The sequence below is a fragment of the Zingiber officinale genome, chromosome 8B (assembly GCF_018446385.1).
Source record: "Zingiber officinale cultivar Zhangliang chromosome 8B, Zo_v1.1, whole genome shotgun sequence".
NCBI lineage: Eukaryota > Viridiplantae > Streptophyta > Magnoliopsida > Zingiberales > Zingiberaceae > Zingiber > Zingiber officinale.
Window position 1 is genome coordinate 2957859 of NC_056001.1, and position 14587 is coordinate 2972445.

General features: G+C 44.5%; 2 protein-coding genes across 2 annotated transcripts; one reads left to right on the plus strand and one right to left on the minus strand.

Moving 5' to 3' along the window:
* Nucleotides 1–583: 583 nt before the first annotated feature.
* LOC122015648 (cation/H(+) antiporter 15-like) lies at nt 584–3297 on the minus strand. Its single transcript, XM_042572645.1, has 3 exons — nt 3103–3297; nt 1933–3003; nt 584–1843 (listed from the first exon to the last, which is right to left on the minus strand). Exons 1-3 carry the CDS (start codon nt 3295–3297, stop codon nt 584–586), a joined length of 2526 nt encoding a protein of 841 aa, XP_042428579.1.
* Nucleotides 3298–5229: 1932 nt separating this feature from the next.
* Nucleotides 5230–6167, plus strand: LOC122016041 (cyclin-dependent kinases regulatory subunit 1-like). Its single transcript, XM_042573186.1, has 4 exons — nt 5230–5311; nt 5441–5533; nt 5632–5692; nt 5814–6167. The coding sequence occupies exons 2-4, from the start codon at nt 5481–5483 to the stop codon at nt 5982–5984; spliced, it is 285 nt and encodes a 94-aa protein (XP_042429120.1). The 5' UTR covers nt 5230–5311; nt 5441–5480; the 3' UTR covers nt 5985–6167.
* The last annotated feature ends 8420 nt before the right edge of the window (nt 6168–14587 follow it).

Here is a 14587-nt window from a genome sequence, read left to right on the forward strand (position 1 = left end):
GATGAGTTGTGAGTGAAAGAAGAAGAAGAGATGCGACATGACAGAGAATTTCAAATAGAAAAGGAGGAGAAGACATATCTTTGAGTCCTTCTCTTTCTCGTAGGGCAGGCACCATGCAAGTGCCGCACTGAGTTTTTCATCGCACAGGTGCAGACGACAATAGCAGAAATTTTTACCCTAAATCTATTTTTCGTTCCTGTACTATTAAATATAATACTTAAAAAAAAAAAATTTGGACCCCCAAACTTTAGGCCCATGGTCATATCTCCTAAGATTATCTTGGCCTCCTCCAGGGCCGGGCCTCAGTGCATCTGCCGACAAGTGTAACTCTCAGTCACTCCATCACCTTGTTCGTTAAAGCTCGGAATTCAAAACGTCAGCTTATTTCTCATTACATGAAAATATTTCCGCAAAATATTTTGATGATTTTTTTAAATTTGAGGGTAAAGTGATAACGTTAAAAGGAATAAAAGATGTTTTAGAATCAAGCATGTAAACTGCAGAGCCAAATCGAATTTGCTTTTTGAAAAATAACAAATGAAATAAACAGAGTTGTGAATTCCTGTCGGAATTCCATTAACAATCACCGGCGAATGACGTTGTAACCGTCCCGCCTCGCCATTCCTCCGCTCCGGCTCGATATTTCATCCATATCCCAGATGCACTGCTGATCCCCCGAGTACTGCTGCACCACCAACACCGATGCCGTAGCTGAGAACTCCGCCGACACCAACAAATCCCCAATCGGCCCCAGCTCCTTGAACTCCACGAAGTTCGACAAACTCGCCAACAGCACCGACGTTGAATCTCCCCCCGGTGCCCTACCCACCATGTACAAGTTGTGCGCGCCACCCATCTCCCTGATAGCGGCCACCGTCTCCTCGCAATCCGCCACCACCCTCTCCTCGTACGCCACCGACGCGCGGCTCGCGTACTGCTGCCTGAACTCCCTTACGTACTCGTCGTCGATTCGCTGCTCCACCCTGGCCATCGATATCGCCGGCATCGCCTTGGGAGTGTGTGGTTGGCTGACAGACATGAACCGCACCACTGTGAGGTGGACCCCAGGCCTATTCGAGAAGCGGCTAGCGTAGAGGAGCGCCTCCCGGTCGTGGGGTCCGCCGAAGAAGAGGAGCGCCACACGGTAATTGCTGAGTTTGGAGTCGAGGTCGACCAGTTGACCGCGGTCGACAAGGACCGCGACGGAGCAAGGCGCTCCGGCGAGGATGCCCTGGTTTACGCTGCGCACATTGGGGTTGATCTCCTCCATCTGGCCGTCGATGGCCAGCTGGCGGTGGAACGGTAGGACGACGAGGGTGGCACGGTAGCCCTCGGCGATGCGGAAAACGTCGTCGGCCATGGAGGAGTAGGAGGAGACGGCGGTGAGGGACGAGACGGTGGCGTTTGTGGACCGTTGCTGGAACCTCTGGAAGGCCGAAGTGATGGGTTGCGAATCCACTTGGTTGTCCAGCCCAGACGACGTCGTGGTGTGAATGTCCCCAATCGGAAGAGTGCGTTGGCCGTCGGCGGCGTCGTGGACGATGAGCATTGCTGGAGCGGAGCTGGTGAGCTCAGCAAGGTGGACGGAGCAGACTGAGAGCGGAAAGTGGTTGGCAAGTTGGAGGAGGCTGGTGATGGAGGGGGCGTTCCGGACTGTGTGGACGCAGGCCACGACGCGCAGGTCGGAGTCGAAGCCAGATAGTTGCAGGTTCCGATTCTTGTATGTGGCAGCAGGAGAGCGGCGGAGCTTACGCTCTTCGATCGCCGTCAAGATCGGCCTCACCATTGCCGTGGAAACCAACGACCAAATCAATAGAAATCCGTGGATCCTGTCACCAAAGATCTGCTTCCATATATAACCAGAGTGGAGTTAGTTTAATTTTCAGTGCAAATTAGTTGTTCTTTTGTACTTTTGTGTTTTGAATCACCTACCTTTCGATCCTTGCCCGTGTTGAGGATTATAATCTCCAAGGGTCCGATGGTATTCATCAACGCCCCGATCGACAAACCCTCTGTGTGCGGCAGGGAAAACAGGGGCGACACGGCCATGCCTGCCCCCAACTTTGCCAGCGTCCCCACAATCGCGACACAAACCAAACTCAGCGTGTAGTGCTCTGACTCCTCCGCACTTGTCGTCAGGGCGTCCAGAACGTCGATCGCGTGGGCGCTGCTGATGATAGTGAAAGGTAGCAGGGCATTGATGACGTAGCTCTCGAGTCTCTGCGTGAGCGCCGCCGTGAGCGGCCCCCTGGGCACCACCAGCCCCAGCACAAGTACACCCAAGGCAGGGTGCAAGCCGATGACCGCAGCCGACAGCCCCGCCGCTGGCACTAAGCCGATCACCAATCCCATGACCTCGATTTTCACGGACTGGGACGAGGACGTCCTCCTCCCCAGCCACACCAGCAGCGGCCTGATCATAAACGCGCATACCACCACGTGGCATGCGCCGGCGAGAACCACCCATAGCGGTGCCAGGGCCTCAGAGGCAGGCCCGACGAAGGCGAAGCACACCGCGAGGACGATCCACGAAGTCACGTCAGCCACCATGGCCGCCGGGAGCACGATCTGGCCGATCTCCCCGTTGGGGAGCTTGACCTCGGCTAGGAGGCGCGCCATAATTGGGAAGGCAGGAACAGAGAGGGCGAAGCCGAGGACGAAGGTGAACGTGGCCTGCTGCCTTCGGGAGGGTCTGAAGCTGTCGTCTTCCATCGGGGCGGCCAGGCCCAAGATAACGATGGCAATGACGACGGCGAGGAATGGGAGGGCGACGGTGGCGGCGGCCACGGGCAACACCATCACGCTCTTCTCCCTGATTACTTTGGCATCGAGTCGGATGGCGACGAGGAAGACGTAGTAGATGAGCCCCAAGAAGCCGAAAATTTCCACCAGAGCAAAGCTCATCGGCGGGAAGATTATCTCGTACAGAGTCATCGAGCTCATCTCCGACCCATTCTGGAAAGAGATCTTATTGATGATCGTCGGACTCAATAGTAGAGCAACCTTTGTAGCATCAAAACCGATTAGAAAATTAGGAATTAAACCGCCTTGAAATGCTCAAATTATTAGAAATAAAGAAGAAAAATCAATGTAGAAATTTACAATTAAGTCGGCCACAATGCGGGGCTGGTTGAAGGGCTTGAGGATGTAGCCGACGGAGCGGGTGACCATCAGAATTACAAGGCACTGAATGATCATAAGAGAAAATTTGGCGTGAAATAAGTCGGAAATGTGGACACCCTTGTCCCTCCAAGCCCCGTCCATGAAAATGTTATCTTCATACTGGACATTCGGCATTTGGACGTCGACGGTGCAGAGGAAATGGAGAGGAGAAGTTGTGGATTGATTAGGTACTACTGCAATTGATCAGAAGAGGCCTGAGGGAAGAAGGATGGTCGTCGCCGCTTATTTATTAACGACAAAAAAAGATATCGCCTCGGTGGTTTGAGCACCGTAACCAGCCAAGTTTGTTACGGACGACTGTTGAAACCGTCGGTCGTTGTGTTTGTTTGTTTGTTTGCTTGCTTGTCTCCCATCTGGCCGTTGAATCGTAACCGAATGGCTATTCTATCCGACAAACTTCAGTTACGCTGTTTCCTCACCAGCTGGATCGGCTGTACATAGAGGTGGCAATTGATACGGCTGGCAACGGAGGGACCCAAAAGGAAAGGATGAGAAGGATTAAGGTCATATAGCGGTCAAAAGTCAAGAGAATGTGACAGTCAATAGTCAAGGTGACTTGGCAGTCAATAGTCAAACTGACGGGACAATCAGAGCCAAGCATATGGGATAGTCGAAGGTCAGGCAAACTTGTCGATCGAAAGGGCAAAGTAGTAGAAGGACGAAGGGGGACAACAGGCGAAGTACAAATCACAGACTAGGATCGGCAGAGCTGTTTAGAGACAGCTCGATCTACAGGCCTACGATTCGAATGCCAGGAAACACAAAGCGCAGGGTACAGACCAGGATCGGCAGAGCTGTTTAGAGACAGCTCGATCTACCGGCCTGCAATTCGAAGGCCAGGAAACACAAAGCGCAGGGTACAGACCAGGATCGGCAGAGCTGTTTAGAGACAGCTCGATCTACAGGCCTACGATTCGAGGGTCGGGAAACACAAAGCGCAGGGTGCATACCAGGATCGACTGAGCTGCTCAGAGTCAGCCCGACTGGTAGGTGACGCTTAGAGGCTGGGTCTGATCAGTGGATACGATGCAGAGGCATGTCACAATAGATCGGATAAGCTAAGCCATGTGGGGGTCGGAGAATCACAATTGTCAGTCAAGGAGCAATAATTATTACATACTAACGATATGTGCGAAGGCGGAGGTTTCTAAACGAAAAGATGCCCTCATAACCAATAGCAGCCTGCCAGATGTCCTTCATTACAAGACAAAACCTATGTGTAAAGGTGGAGGTTCCTAAACAAGAAGATGCTTTCACAACCAATAGCAGCATGACAGGTATCGGGGACTACACGACAAAGCCTAGCGTCTAACGCTTTCTGAGAGGCTTGCAGGTTCTAGAAGCGGGGCGATGCATAAAAGGGAAAGGCTTCTTCGTACGCGGGTACGCTCTCTCGTCACTTTTTTTCACAACTTTTCACTTTCAGTCGGTTTTTTCTCTTTACGTTTTCCGGGGAAAAAGTACCTGACTTAAGCGTCGGAGGGCCTGACCCGAGGACTTTTTCCCTGGGGTTCTGGTCTCTAACGTGAGGAGGGGGGATCTTCTGAGTGTGTGCAGGGGGCCTGCAGCAGCGTCAGCCGCCCGTGGGAGCCGAATCACCCGCGACTTGCAGTCAACAACCAGGCCGCCGTGACCAGCCTTCGTCCGACTCAACTTTCGGACAGGATCAGCAATTAAGTTGGAAGTACGTCTGTGACTTAACTAACTAACAAAAAATTAAATAATTTTTCTTTTTCTTTTTTTATAAAAGCGAATGCAGTTTTTTTTTTTTTTTTTTTTTAATGAAGGAGACATAAATTTTACAATTTGGAATGTAAGGGCCCAATTAAATATTTCCTGATATGTTAGGCCCTAACTTGCTAATTACTCAATATTTTAACACGCAAATCATTGTTAAGAAGGCGCCATTTAATTCCATGCCGTTACGTTTTGAATTTCAAACGACGCATCGGCCACGTCGATCTTTATCTTTTACGATCAAATCTTAACCGTCCAGCATCTCATCAGCACCGTTCCACTATCCAGCCGGCCCCACGCCTTTTTCTTTAACCCTTCGTTCTCGAGTCTCCACTCCAGTAATCGAGCGCTTTCGTCGGACGCGTTCTTTCCCTGTCGCTTCCGAGCTAGGGTTTGCCTTTTCCCCTCTCTATCTCCTCTGAGTTAATTCTTGGTTTCGACCGATCTTTTTGTATGATATATTTTATATATATATATATGTATATCTTGTTCGTTCTTCTCAATTTTTGGAATGGTGCAGCCGATCTCGATCGAAAAGTAGAACCGAGAGGGAGATCAGTATGGGACAGATTCAATACTCGGAGAAGTACATGGACGATATCTACGAGTACAGGTAGCTATCGATATACTAAAGTCCTATTTTTTCTCTCTCTCTCTAATAAGTGTAGATGTTGGATCTCTCGCTTACCGATCGCTCCTTCTTGTACGCAGGCATGTGGTTCTTCCACAAGAGGTGGCTAAAGCGCTGCCGAAGAACCGCCTCCTGTCTGAGGTAAGATACAGTGTTAGGAGCCCTAAGTTCTTCAAAAAAATCGACATTTTGATTTCGTCCTGCGAAGATTTTTTTTTTTTTTCTTTCGGCGAATGAATGGCTGTGATTGGTTCATTATCAGAACGAGTGGCGGGCGATTGGGGTGCAGCAGAGCAGGGGATGGGTGCACTACGCGATCCACCGTCCTGAGCCGCATATCATGCTCTTCCGGCGTCCACTCAACTACCAGCAGCAGCAGGAGAACAACCCGGCTGCGGTCATCACTCATGCCGCCCAAATCCTCCCCAAGTGATGAGGAATGACTTCTACTTGGTAACAATAACAATAGGTGAAGAATCTCTCTTTGCTTGGTTGTGGGTTATCTAATCATATATATATATAAAGTATGTTTCTGGTGAACATGTGCTAAAAAAATAGTTTGGAAATGATGACTATGTGTGTTTGTGGATCCCTGCAAAACAATTGCTTTTGGAAATGTTTTGCTCATTCTTCTTCCGTAATCTTTTGTATAATTGCATTGTGATTCGCTTGTGGATTGTTATGGCTGTAACTTCTATGCTTGTTGATTCTTGTTTCATCTCTCGTCTGAACTATCAAATTTTAGATTGTTTTTCCCTTCGTAGATGATGTTCCTGAACAAACTTTGATTTCGCAGTTAGACCTTTTAGTTTCATGGAAATCTACATTCGCATAAGAGTTGAGTGAAATCTCGATATCAAAATATTGTCTAGTGAAATGTGGAACAGTTTGACAATTCTGGTGCTATGATGAGTGTGGATGAAACATTGATGTGTTCATTCCAAATTCTGAAGCCTGCTGCTTCTGAAAAGAAAAAGTTCAGTTTGGCACTACGTCTAGAATTGGAACCTTTGGTAGTGTTGTTGCACACACAAAAGAATTCATTCTGTTGGATTAAGGTATTAGGCATTTTATTTTGTTCTGAATGAAAGTTCCTGAAATTTTCATCACAGTTAAATCTAGATGTAAATGTAGTATCTAAGTAATTAAACATAAGCTTATAAAGAATACAAGAAAAATAAACCAAAAATAAACCAAGTTCACAAAATAATGTATTATTTGATGAGATTATTTTGTCTTTCTCATGTTCAGTGCACTAAAAATCCAGCAGGGGAATTCCTTTCCAACCTATCAATTCGATTAGAAAAACCGTGTCCAGGTCTTCGATATTTGTGGGTGGTTGGGTTTGACAAGGTGGATTGAAGATATTCGTTCTCTTTTGTCCAGATTTGAGCACAAATATCAAATAGTTGTTTGTGGATGCCATTATTCTTTAAGAATTGTTGAGAGTAAAGTTTCCATTATTATTTGTTTTTAGCAATGTGCAGATTCTTTCAAAGAAACTGATTTTCATGGGGCACAGATCCTAAAATGCGGTCCAGATGATGGACCACATCATTCATAGATGAAATTTTAATCTCTGGTCTAGGAGCAAATTAAGGATCGTGGTTCAGAGGATCTTGAGTGCTTCCATGGTTATATAGTAGCTTCTTTTCATTTAAGGGAGGGTTGGGTGAAGCCATGGACAGAAACTCGGTGGTGGGCGAGGAGATTGGACCAATGGGGGCTCCAAATAGGCGCTAGTTTTAAATTTGAAGTGTTTACGGGATGTACGGCGTAACTCGTAAGGTCCGCGGCATATAAACCTTTAAATCAACTAACGGATCTTTTGGTCAGTCTTAAATATCCCTTAATATTTTAGTTAAAATTGCGTGGAAGGTAAGGTGGGTAGGATAACAAATTTATACACAAATATATTAGCCTATCTATCTAATGGTGTCCACCTTGTAAGCACTAAGTATATATTTTTTTTCTTTATATTTTTTTTAGAACTTAGGGTTTAGAATTTAAGATTTAGTTATTAGGATTTTGGGATTGGATTATAATATTAAAGCTGTTGAAATTTAAAAAAAATAACAAAAATTTACATATGGTGCTCACAAGGTGTTTACCATTGAATGTGTCTTGAGTGTTTTTATACATATTTTTTAAAATTTATTTAAAAAACAAATAGTTGAAGTATAATAATTTTTTAAATTATTATAACACACAGCAGACACATACATGATTCACATGTATAGGCATAATCATAGAAAATAAAACTCTTTATTTAGATTATACTTGTTTGATGGCGTGTAGAGAAAATGATATCGACTAGCAACCTTTTAAAAGATTATCTCTATTGATATCCACGAGGATGTTGGAGCAATTTAGGTGCCCTAGGTTTTGATGTTTGGGCAAATGTTTAAGTTAGATTTATTGTTGTATTTGATATGCATTATGAATGTGCAGGATACAAGTACAACAAGGAAAGTCCAAATGTAATCTTGGTAGAGGAGAAAAGTCCAAGGATGAGTCTTGGCGGTATAAGTCCAAGTATGTAGTCTTGGCAACGAAGTTCAAGTGTGACCTAACAATGGATGAAGTCACGGAGGTGAGGAGCCTCTTGGCAAAGGAAGACCAGACAATAAGGACAAGGCCGAAGGAAACTCCAGAAGGCAAGACGTGAAGGATGGGGAGACATCTGAGGGGCGTGAGGCTGATGGAGGAGGCTAGGTCTAGGTTGCTCGGGCGATGACGAGTGATAAGTGATTATACTCGGGGCAAAATCTTATGGTTTTAGGATTTACTGTAGCAGTAATGCAGCGACACGGTAGCAGTACTATAGCGACACTGTAGCAGTATTGGAGCGAACTGTAGCAGCATTGCTGCGACACTGTAGAAGTCGACTGGTTACTGTAGCAGTTGACTGGTAGTTGACCGTTGGGTAACAGTCAACTTCATTTAAAGGACCAGTCGACTGGTGCATACATCAGTCGATTGATAGCGGGAAAACAGCTTAGTGTTTTCCTCTCGAGTTCTATTTAATAGAGCTCGGGGTGCTTGGGCATGGTTGACGAAATAGACTTAGTTAAAGCTTATTAGAGTCTCCTAAGCCTTCGTGTAATCGGTGTGCTTGTATTCAAGTATTTGTGGCGAGGTTTCTCCACCGACAAGAAGCTTGAGCTAGCCGGAGGTTTTCCGGGGAGTCATCCACCGACGGATCGGGATCGTCCACCTTACGGACAGCGTGGAGTAGGAGCTTTATCTCTGAACCACGTTAAATCAACGTGTTAGGTTTGCTTTCTCTTGTTAGTATTTGTTTTTGTATTTCTGCTGTGAACTAACATTATAGGAAGCGATCGATTTGGGTGAGACGCTATTCAACCCCCTCTCTAGCGAACGTCAAGGTCCTAACAGAGGAGATATCTTCGAGACGACTTCTCTAAGTCAAAAGTTTTGTCTCCGATTCAACACTAGTCAAATGAAGGAGATGATATGATCCGAGAGAGAATCCCGATTCAGTTTGGTGCCCAGCAGCAAAAGCAAATCGACGACACCAAACGAAAAGAGCACAACAACCCTCTTGTTGTCTGGTGAACAACAGTTGTTGCTAGCAGATGTGGACGATAATATACAACTCGGAAGGGTTGAGCGATGTCAGCGGCAGGGGAGAGGCTGACGGCAAGCAAAAGCAACAAGTTCTTGCTTGTTGTTTGACGACACATCGACCTATTGGCTGGTTTCTAGCTGTAAAGAAGACTTGCTGGAGGCTGTCCGGCAATTGGGTCGACGGCATGGACTTGCTGTCGGTGACAACAGGGAGCGACGACAGCCAAAAGGGGTCGACAGCGGCTCCAATGGGGAGGGCAACGACGACAAGAGAAAGGGAGAGGAGGAGAAGAACCCTAATCAATATTAGGTTTTATATATATATATATATATATATATATATATATATATATATATATATAAAAGCTTGTTTAAAAATCAAACTAACTTAGTTTAAAACAAAAACACTCTTGGTCATTATTAAACCAAACTAACTTTGGTTCATAACTAAACCAAAAGGGATTCAATCATGCCTATAAGAGGTGTGGTCCACCATCGCTTCCATTCAAACAAATATCTTTCATATTTGCACCTCGTTTGATCCTACCAAACTTAGTTTCTCTTAATTTGAGAAACTAATTCTCAAACTTATTTTCAGTCTTTCATATATATATACTCATAGTATATGTGACCCAATATGCTTTCGGTTTATGTTGACCGCCCATAATTAATCATTAATTATGGATCAATCATGATCGACACCTGGTAGTACATCATGACCCCCAATTAATCGAAAATCATAGTTGATCCCAGAACAATTTTGAACCCTTCAACAACTATAGTTATCAGTGCGTCTATTTCTTTCACTTATCTTATATCCATTTAGTTCAGGATATGTCTATGTGTTAGTCCCCACTAGGCTAACTACGTCACACTTAGTCCAAGTAATAGTTCTTTGCCATGTGGATTCAAATTACTCAAATATATGTCTAAGAAGACCATCCTTTTGACATGTAATATTTTGGCCAAAGACTTACGAGTAATAATCTTGATAAGAGGTCATAAGGTATACGTCTCCTTATAAAAGGAGTGCTAAATCATCTGTGGGCTATTCAAACACCTTCGGACATATTGACTTATACCTAATCATCCCATACTTGCTCCTCCTAGGAGATGATTATCAAGTTGTCAAAAGTATAAGTCTCCTAAACCAAGATAACTTGAATACCTCAAGTCTAAGAAAATTTACACTCAAGCTGCAATGAATCTTCATTGGCATGTAGAGAACCACCTTAAGTCTCACAGCAAGACACGTCCAATGAACTAGTTAGCCATAACCAACTTTCATATGTTAACTCTTAACATCCTAATTGATCCTGTCGAATGAAGGAAACTGGAAAGCTGGGAATGGGGTAACCATTGACAGGAAGAAGACTTCGATGATCCTGCAAAACAAAACCAAGATCAGGGAAGGAGTCTCTAGCGTTGCCCCTCCGACGCTCAAGTTAGAATAGGGGAAGAGAGTAAGAAAGTAGAGAATCGTAGAACTCAGAAATATTTTTCTTGCCTGTTCTTCATACCTGTAGACCCTTTTTATACCTTTCTGAATGACCTTTCATCTTTCCTTATTTAATGGTGTGGTTTAATGACAAACCGAAGGCATCTTTGTCTTGTCTTCTACACATTTATTTACATCCCACTCTGTTGCGGTCGAAAGGTTGGATACAGAGTAATGGAAGTTAAAACCTGGGCTAGAAGATCAATAGTCAATCAAAGCGGAGGGTGAAGGCAAAGAATAGACACTTACTGGAAGGTTGGACATGGAGCACTCAGTAGAGACGAAGAAGACAAAAGCAGCGATCATAGAAGCAAGGATATATTGAGCGATAAAAGCAATGACATCTTTTTTTGAACTAATATACCTTCGCTCACCCGACTCTAACCATTGGATCTCTGTAATCAAAATGGTTGGATGAATTTTCAGTCGTTCAATCGAGTACATGAATCAAACCAAATCTCAGTAATCATTGTGATTTGGATGATGCTTTATTTTTTACATATCGTCACATTACATTAATAGACACTGCCTTAGAAACATACTACTAAGCACACTCGACTTAGAGATCGAAGCAAATTATGCGTGGTGCGCATTAGGAGTGATCACGGATCGGGTTGGTTCGGTTATTGGGCTAAAAAATTATCCGGCCCTACTAGATCAGATAATGCAAAATCGGGACCTACATCCGGCCCTATATCCGGCGGTTCTTATGTATCAGATATCCAACGGGTTGTCAGTTATTTGGATATCCGACCCTATATCCAATGAAATATAAAATATAAATATAAATATAACAAAAATAAATAAATTTTAAAATGATAATAGACATTACTCATTACACGTTATAGCAGCTAATCGGGAATAGCTATTACAACATGTAGCAACTTATCGGCAGTAGTTGCTACAACGTGTAATAGCTTATCAACATTAGTTGCTGCAAGTAGGGGTGATCACGGATCGGGTTGGTTCGGTTATCTGGATAAAAAACTATCCGGCCCTACTAGATCAGATAATGCAATATTAGGACCATACATCTGGCCCTATATCCGGCGGATTATTTTTTTTCGGTTCGGTTCGGGTCGGTACAAGCGGGTTGGTCGGTTTGGCGGGTTGACTACTCACCCCTAGTGCGCATTCAATGGGCGTGGCCACATGTAATGCATAACACCGTCTAAATCACATATGAGATTCACTACGTGGCTGATACAGTTAGGGAAGAAGGAACTACCTTATCCAACTACACAATAGTCCAGTCAGTTGGATTCCTGCCTCATTTGATTAGACTTAAAGGGGAGACTAGTGATACTGGAGGTAATCGGAGGGTGTCACATGGTTAATGGGAAGTCAATAGTTATGTTAAGGTGTTGGTCAAAGTCAATGAAAAGTCGCTTTCCCGCTCCAGACAATTCCCAACTCCTTGTGGTCTCCGATTCCATACTATCCCCGACTCTGTGTGGTCTCCGATTCCAGACCGCCCTAACTTTGTGTGATCTTCGTTTCCAATCCACCCCCTGATGGTCCCTTCACGGCCGACTAGAGGGGAATGAATAGCCCTACAAGTAAAATTAGAACTTTCTTTTGCTACTTGAGCTTTAGCAAAGACACACTATTAGATCAATTAAAAACAATAAGCATAAATTAAAAGACAAGATAGAATTTACTTGATTTGTAACCAGGAAGGTTGCTAATCTAAAGCAATGTAAAGCTCCACTAAAGATCTCATTTTGATAAAGGTGGAGTAGCCTCTTATAACGATGAAAGCGCAGACTTTAAAATGCAACTAGAATTCGAGTACAAAGTATGTCGTTTATGAGTGTTGTGCTGAATGAAGAGGACCCGGTCGGGCTCTATTTATAGCTCACTGGTCGAAATATAGTCATTGATGATGAGGCGGGTTCCATGCGCCTAGAACAGGTCTAGTGCCTCCACTGTGGTGCCTTATCTGCTCTGCAACGACTCTACAATGACTTCGTGATAAGTCTCTTATCCATGCTCTAGCGCTTGGATAGGTCCGGATGCCAGGAATATTGTTGACGTGGACCAAAATTCTATCCCCGCTGCAACGTCTCCAACAGGGTGCCTCTGTTGGCCCAAACTAGTCCGAGCACCCGAACTTTGGACGCCTAGACTTAGTCCAGGCGCGTGGACAAGTCAACTTCGTGTTGACTTGTTTGGCTGCTTGTCCGGTCGCTTGGGTGATTCTCCAGTCATCCAGAATTGAGCTTACCTGAACCTAACTCTAGCCTTCTCCTTGAGTAGAGCTGCCATGGGCCAACCCGTGGTGGGGAAGGTTGGCCCGTGGCGGAGCCATCATTTGCAAGGCGGGGTAGTTCAGCCCGTCATCTTAGTGAATTGGGAAATTTCAAACCTAACTCAATCCAAGATGGGTTGCGAGTTAAGCGGGCTAACCTGCGGGCCCATAAAAAATTTTTTTAAAAAAAGTTTCATTTCTTCAACATTTTAGTTCGAAAAGATTTCATCAATCAAATATATCAAGAAACTAATATTTTAAATGTAAATAGACACAAATAAGTACACATGTTTGATAAAAAGTATTATTTTTATTTTAAAATTATAACAAAGAAAGATAATAAATTGACATAAAATTTAGCGTACATGTGTTTCTCAACCCGCTGGCCAAACCAAGTCCGTCGCGGGCCGACCTGCACAAGTTATGGGCCTAGGTGGGTTGGCTCATGGCGGACTTGGGTTGATAAAATTCCAACATAACCCACTTAAATTGTTTGGCGGGGTGGGAGAACCCGACGAGCCCAATCCAAATTGATGGCTCTATTCTCGAGCATGCTTCTTTCCCGACTTCTCGTCCCTCAGAAACGTTGTGTGCATCCTTCTCGTCTATCGGTATAATCGTCCATTGCTTCTCGTCCCTCAAATGCACCGAGTCCGTCGACTCACTTTCCGTGCCATCCTTGTCATCCGTTGCGTCTTCCGCTCGACTTCTTATGTTCATAAGTCCCTGCACACTTAGACACAAGGCATTAAATAACGCAGAGTCTAACTTAACTTGGTTGATCATATCAAAATCAATTCGAGGTACTTATACCCCCGACTTCTGGTTTTCCATATCCGGCTCATTGATGATATGAACAGCATAACCATTTTCCCCAAAGAACATGAGAAACGCAATTGTTTAGCTCAAAAGAGGTGGACAATGGAGTAATTTATTTTAAAAGACGTGGGTAACGTAAACATGAATCCTAGAATAGGTGGAGAATGTGGGAGCACAACTACTGTTATATAAAAGGTCATATGCTCTTACTGGCATGGGGAAGTAACCATCTTGACTTGGAAGAATATTTACTACTCTTCTTTTCCATTCTCCCTCATCATAGACTTAGTTGAGCATCGGAGTAAACCGAGCTAGGATATTCCCCGACATCATTCTAACCCTCTCCTTCCTAGGCTTTGACAAATCCCTCCATAAGTCGTTGTTGTCTTTGAAAGACTGATGTCTTGGTTAACCTCAATGTCAATTCACCGGTGGAACATCTTGATTATCAAAAAGGAAAAAAAAGTTAATACAGTATTGATACGGGGTATAACGGGCAAACCTTGGGGATGATGTGGAGGTCAAAGTCAAGGTGACATGATGGTCAAAGTTAAGGAAAGATGGCATGCCCCACCCGGCTTTGTTATTCGCATAGCGATAAGGCCCTCAGTGCTAGGCCGACTGGATTATAAGTTGTTCGGACCAAGGTCGACCGACCCTAAGCCGGTTGAACATAGGGGATTTAGTACTTTATTCTTAGACTAGGAATCGAACATGTTTGGTCATTCAGTAGTCGACCAAGTTTACGGGATGTTCGACCTACCTCATAATCGACCAACCATATGTTTGGTCAGCGTAAGGGTCGACATCCCTGATTCTTAAAAATCTCTCCATATACACTCGGTTGACCTCCTATTTTTGGTCATCCATATGGATT

Bases quoted from the DNA above. Each gene is read 5' to 3' on its own strand.
- LOC122015648 (XM_042572645.1), bottom strand. From the start codon at position 3,297: ATGCCGAATGTCCAGTATGAAGATAACATTTTCATGGACGGGGCTTGG. The intron at 3,004-3,102 runs GTAAATTTCTAC...GATGCTACAAAG, and splicing joins GCATTGTGGCCGACTTAATT to GTTGCTCTACTATTGAGTCC. The intron at 1,844-1,932 runs GTAGGTGATTCA...ATATGGAAGCAG, and splicing joins ACACGGGCAAGGATCGAAAG to ATCTTTGGTGACAGGATCCA.
- LOC122016041 (XM_042573186.1), top strand. From the start codon at position 5,481: ATGGGACAGATTCAATACTCGGAGAAGTACATGGACGATATCTACGAG. The intron at 5,534-5,631 runs GTAGCTATCGAT...TCTTGTACGCAG, and splicing joins GACGATATCTACGAGTACAG to GCATGTGGTTCTTCCACAAG. The intron at 5,693-5,813 runs GTAAGATACAGT...GTTCATTATCAG, and splicing joins AGAACCGCCTCCTGTCTGAG to AACGAGTGGCGGGCGATTGG.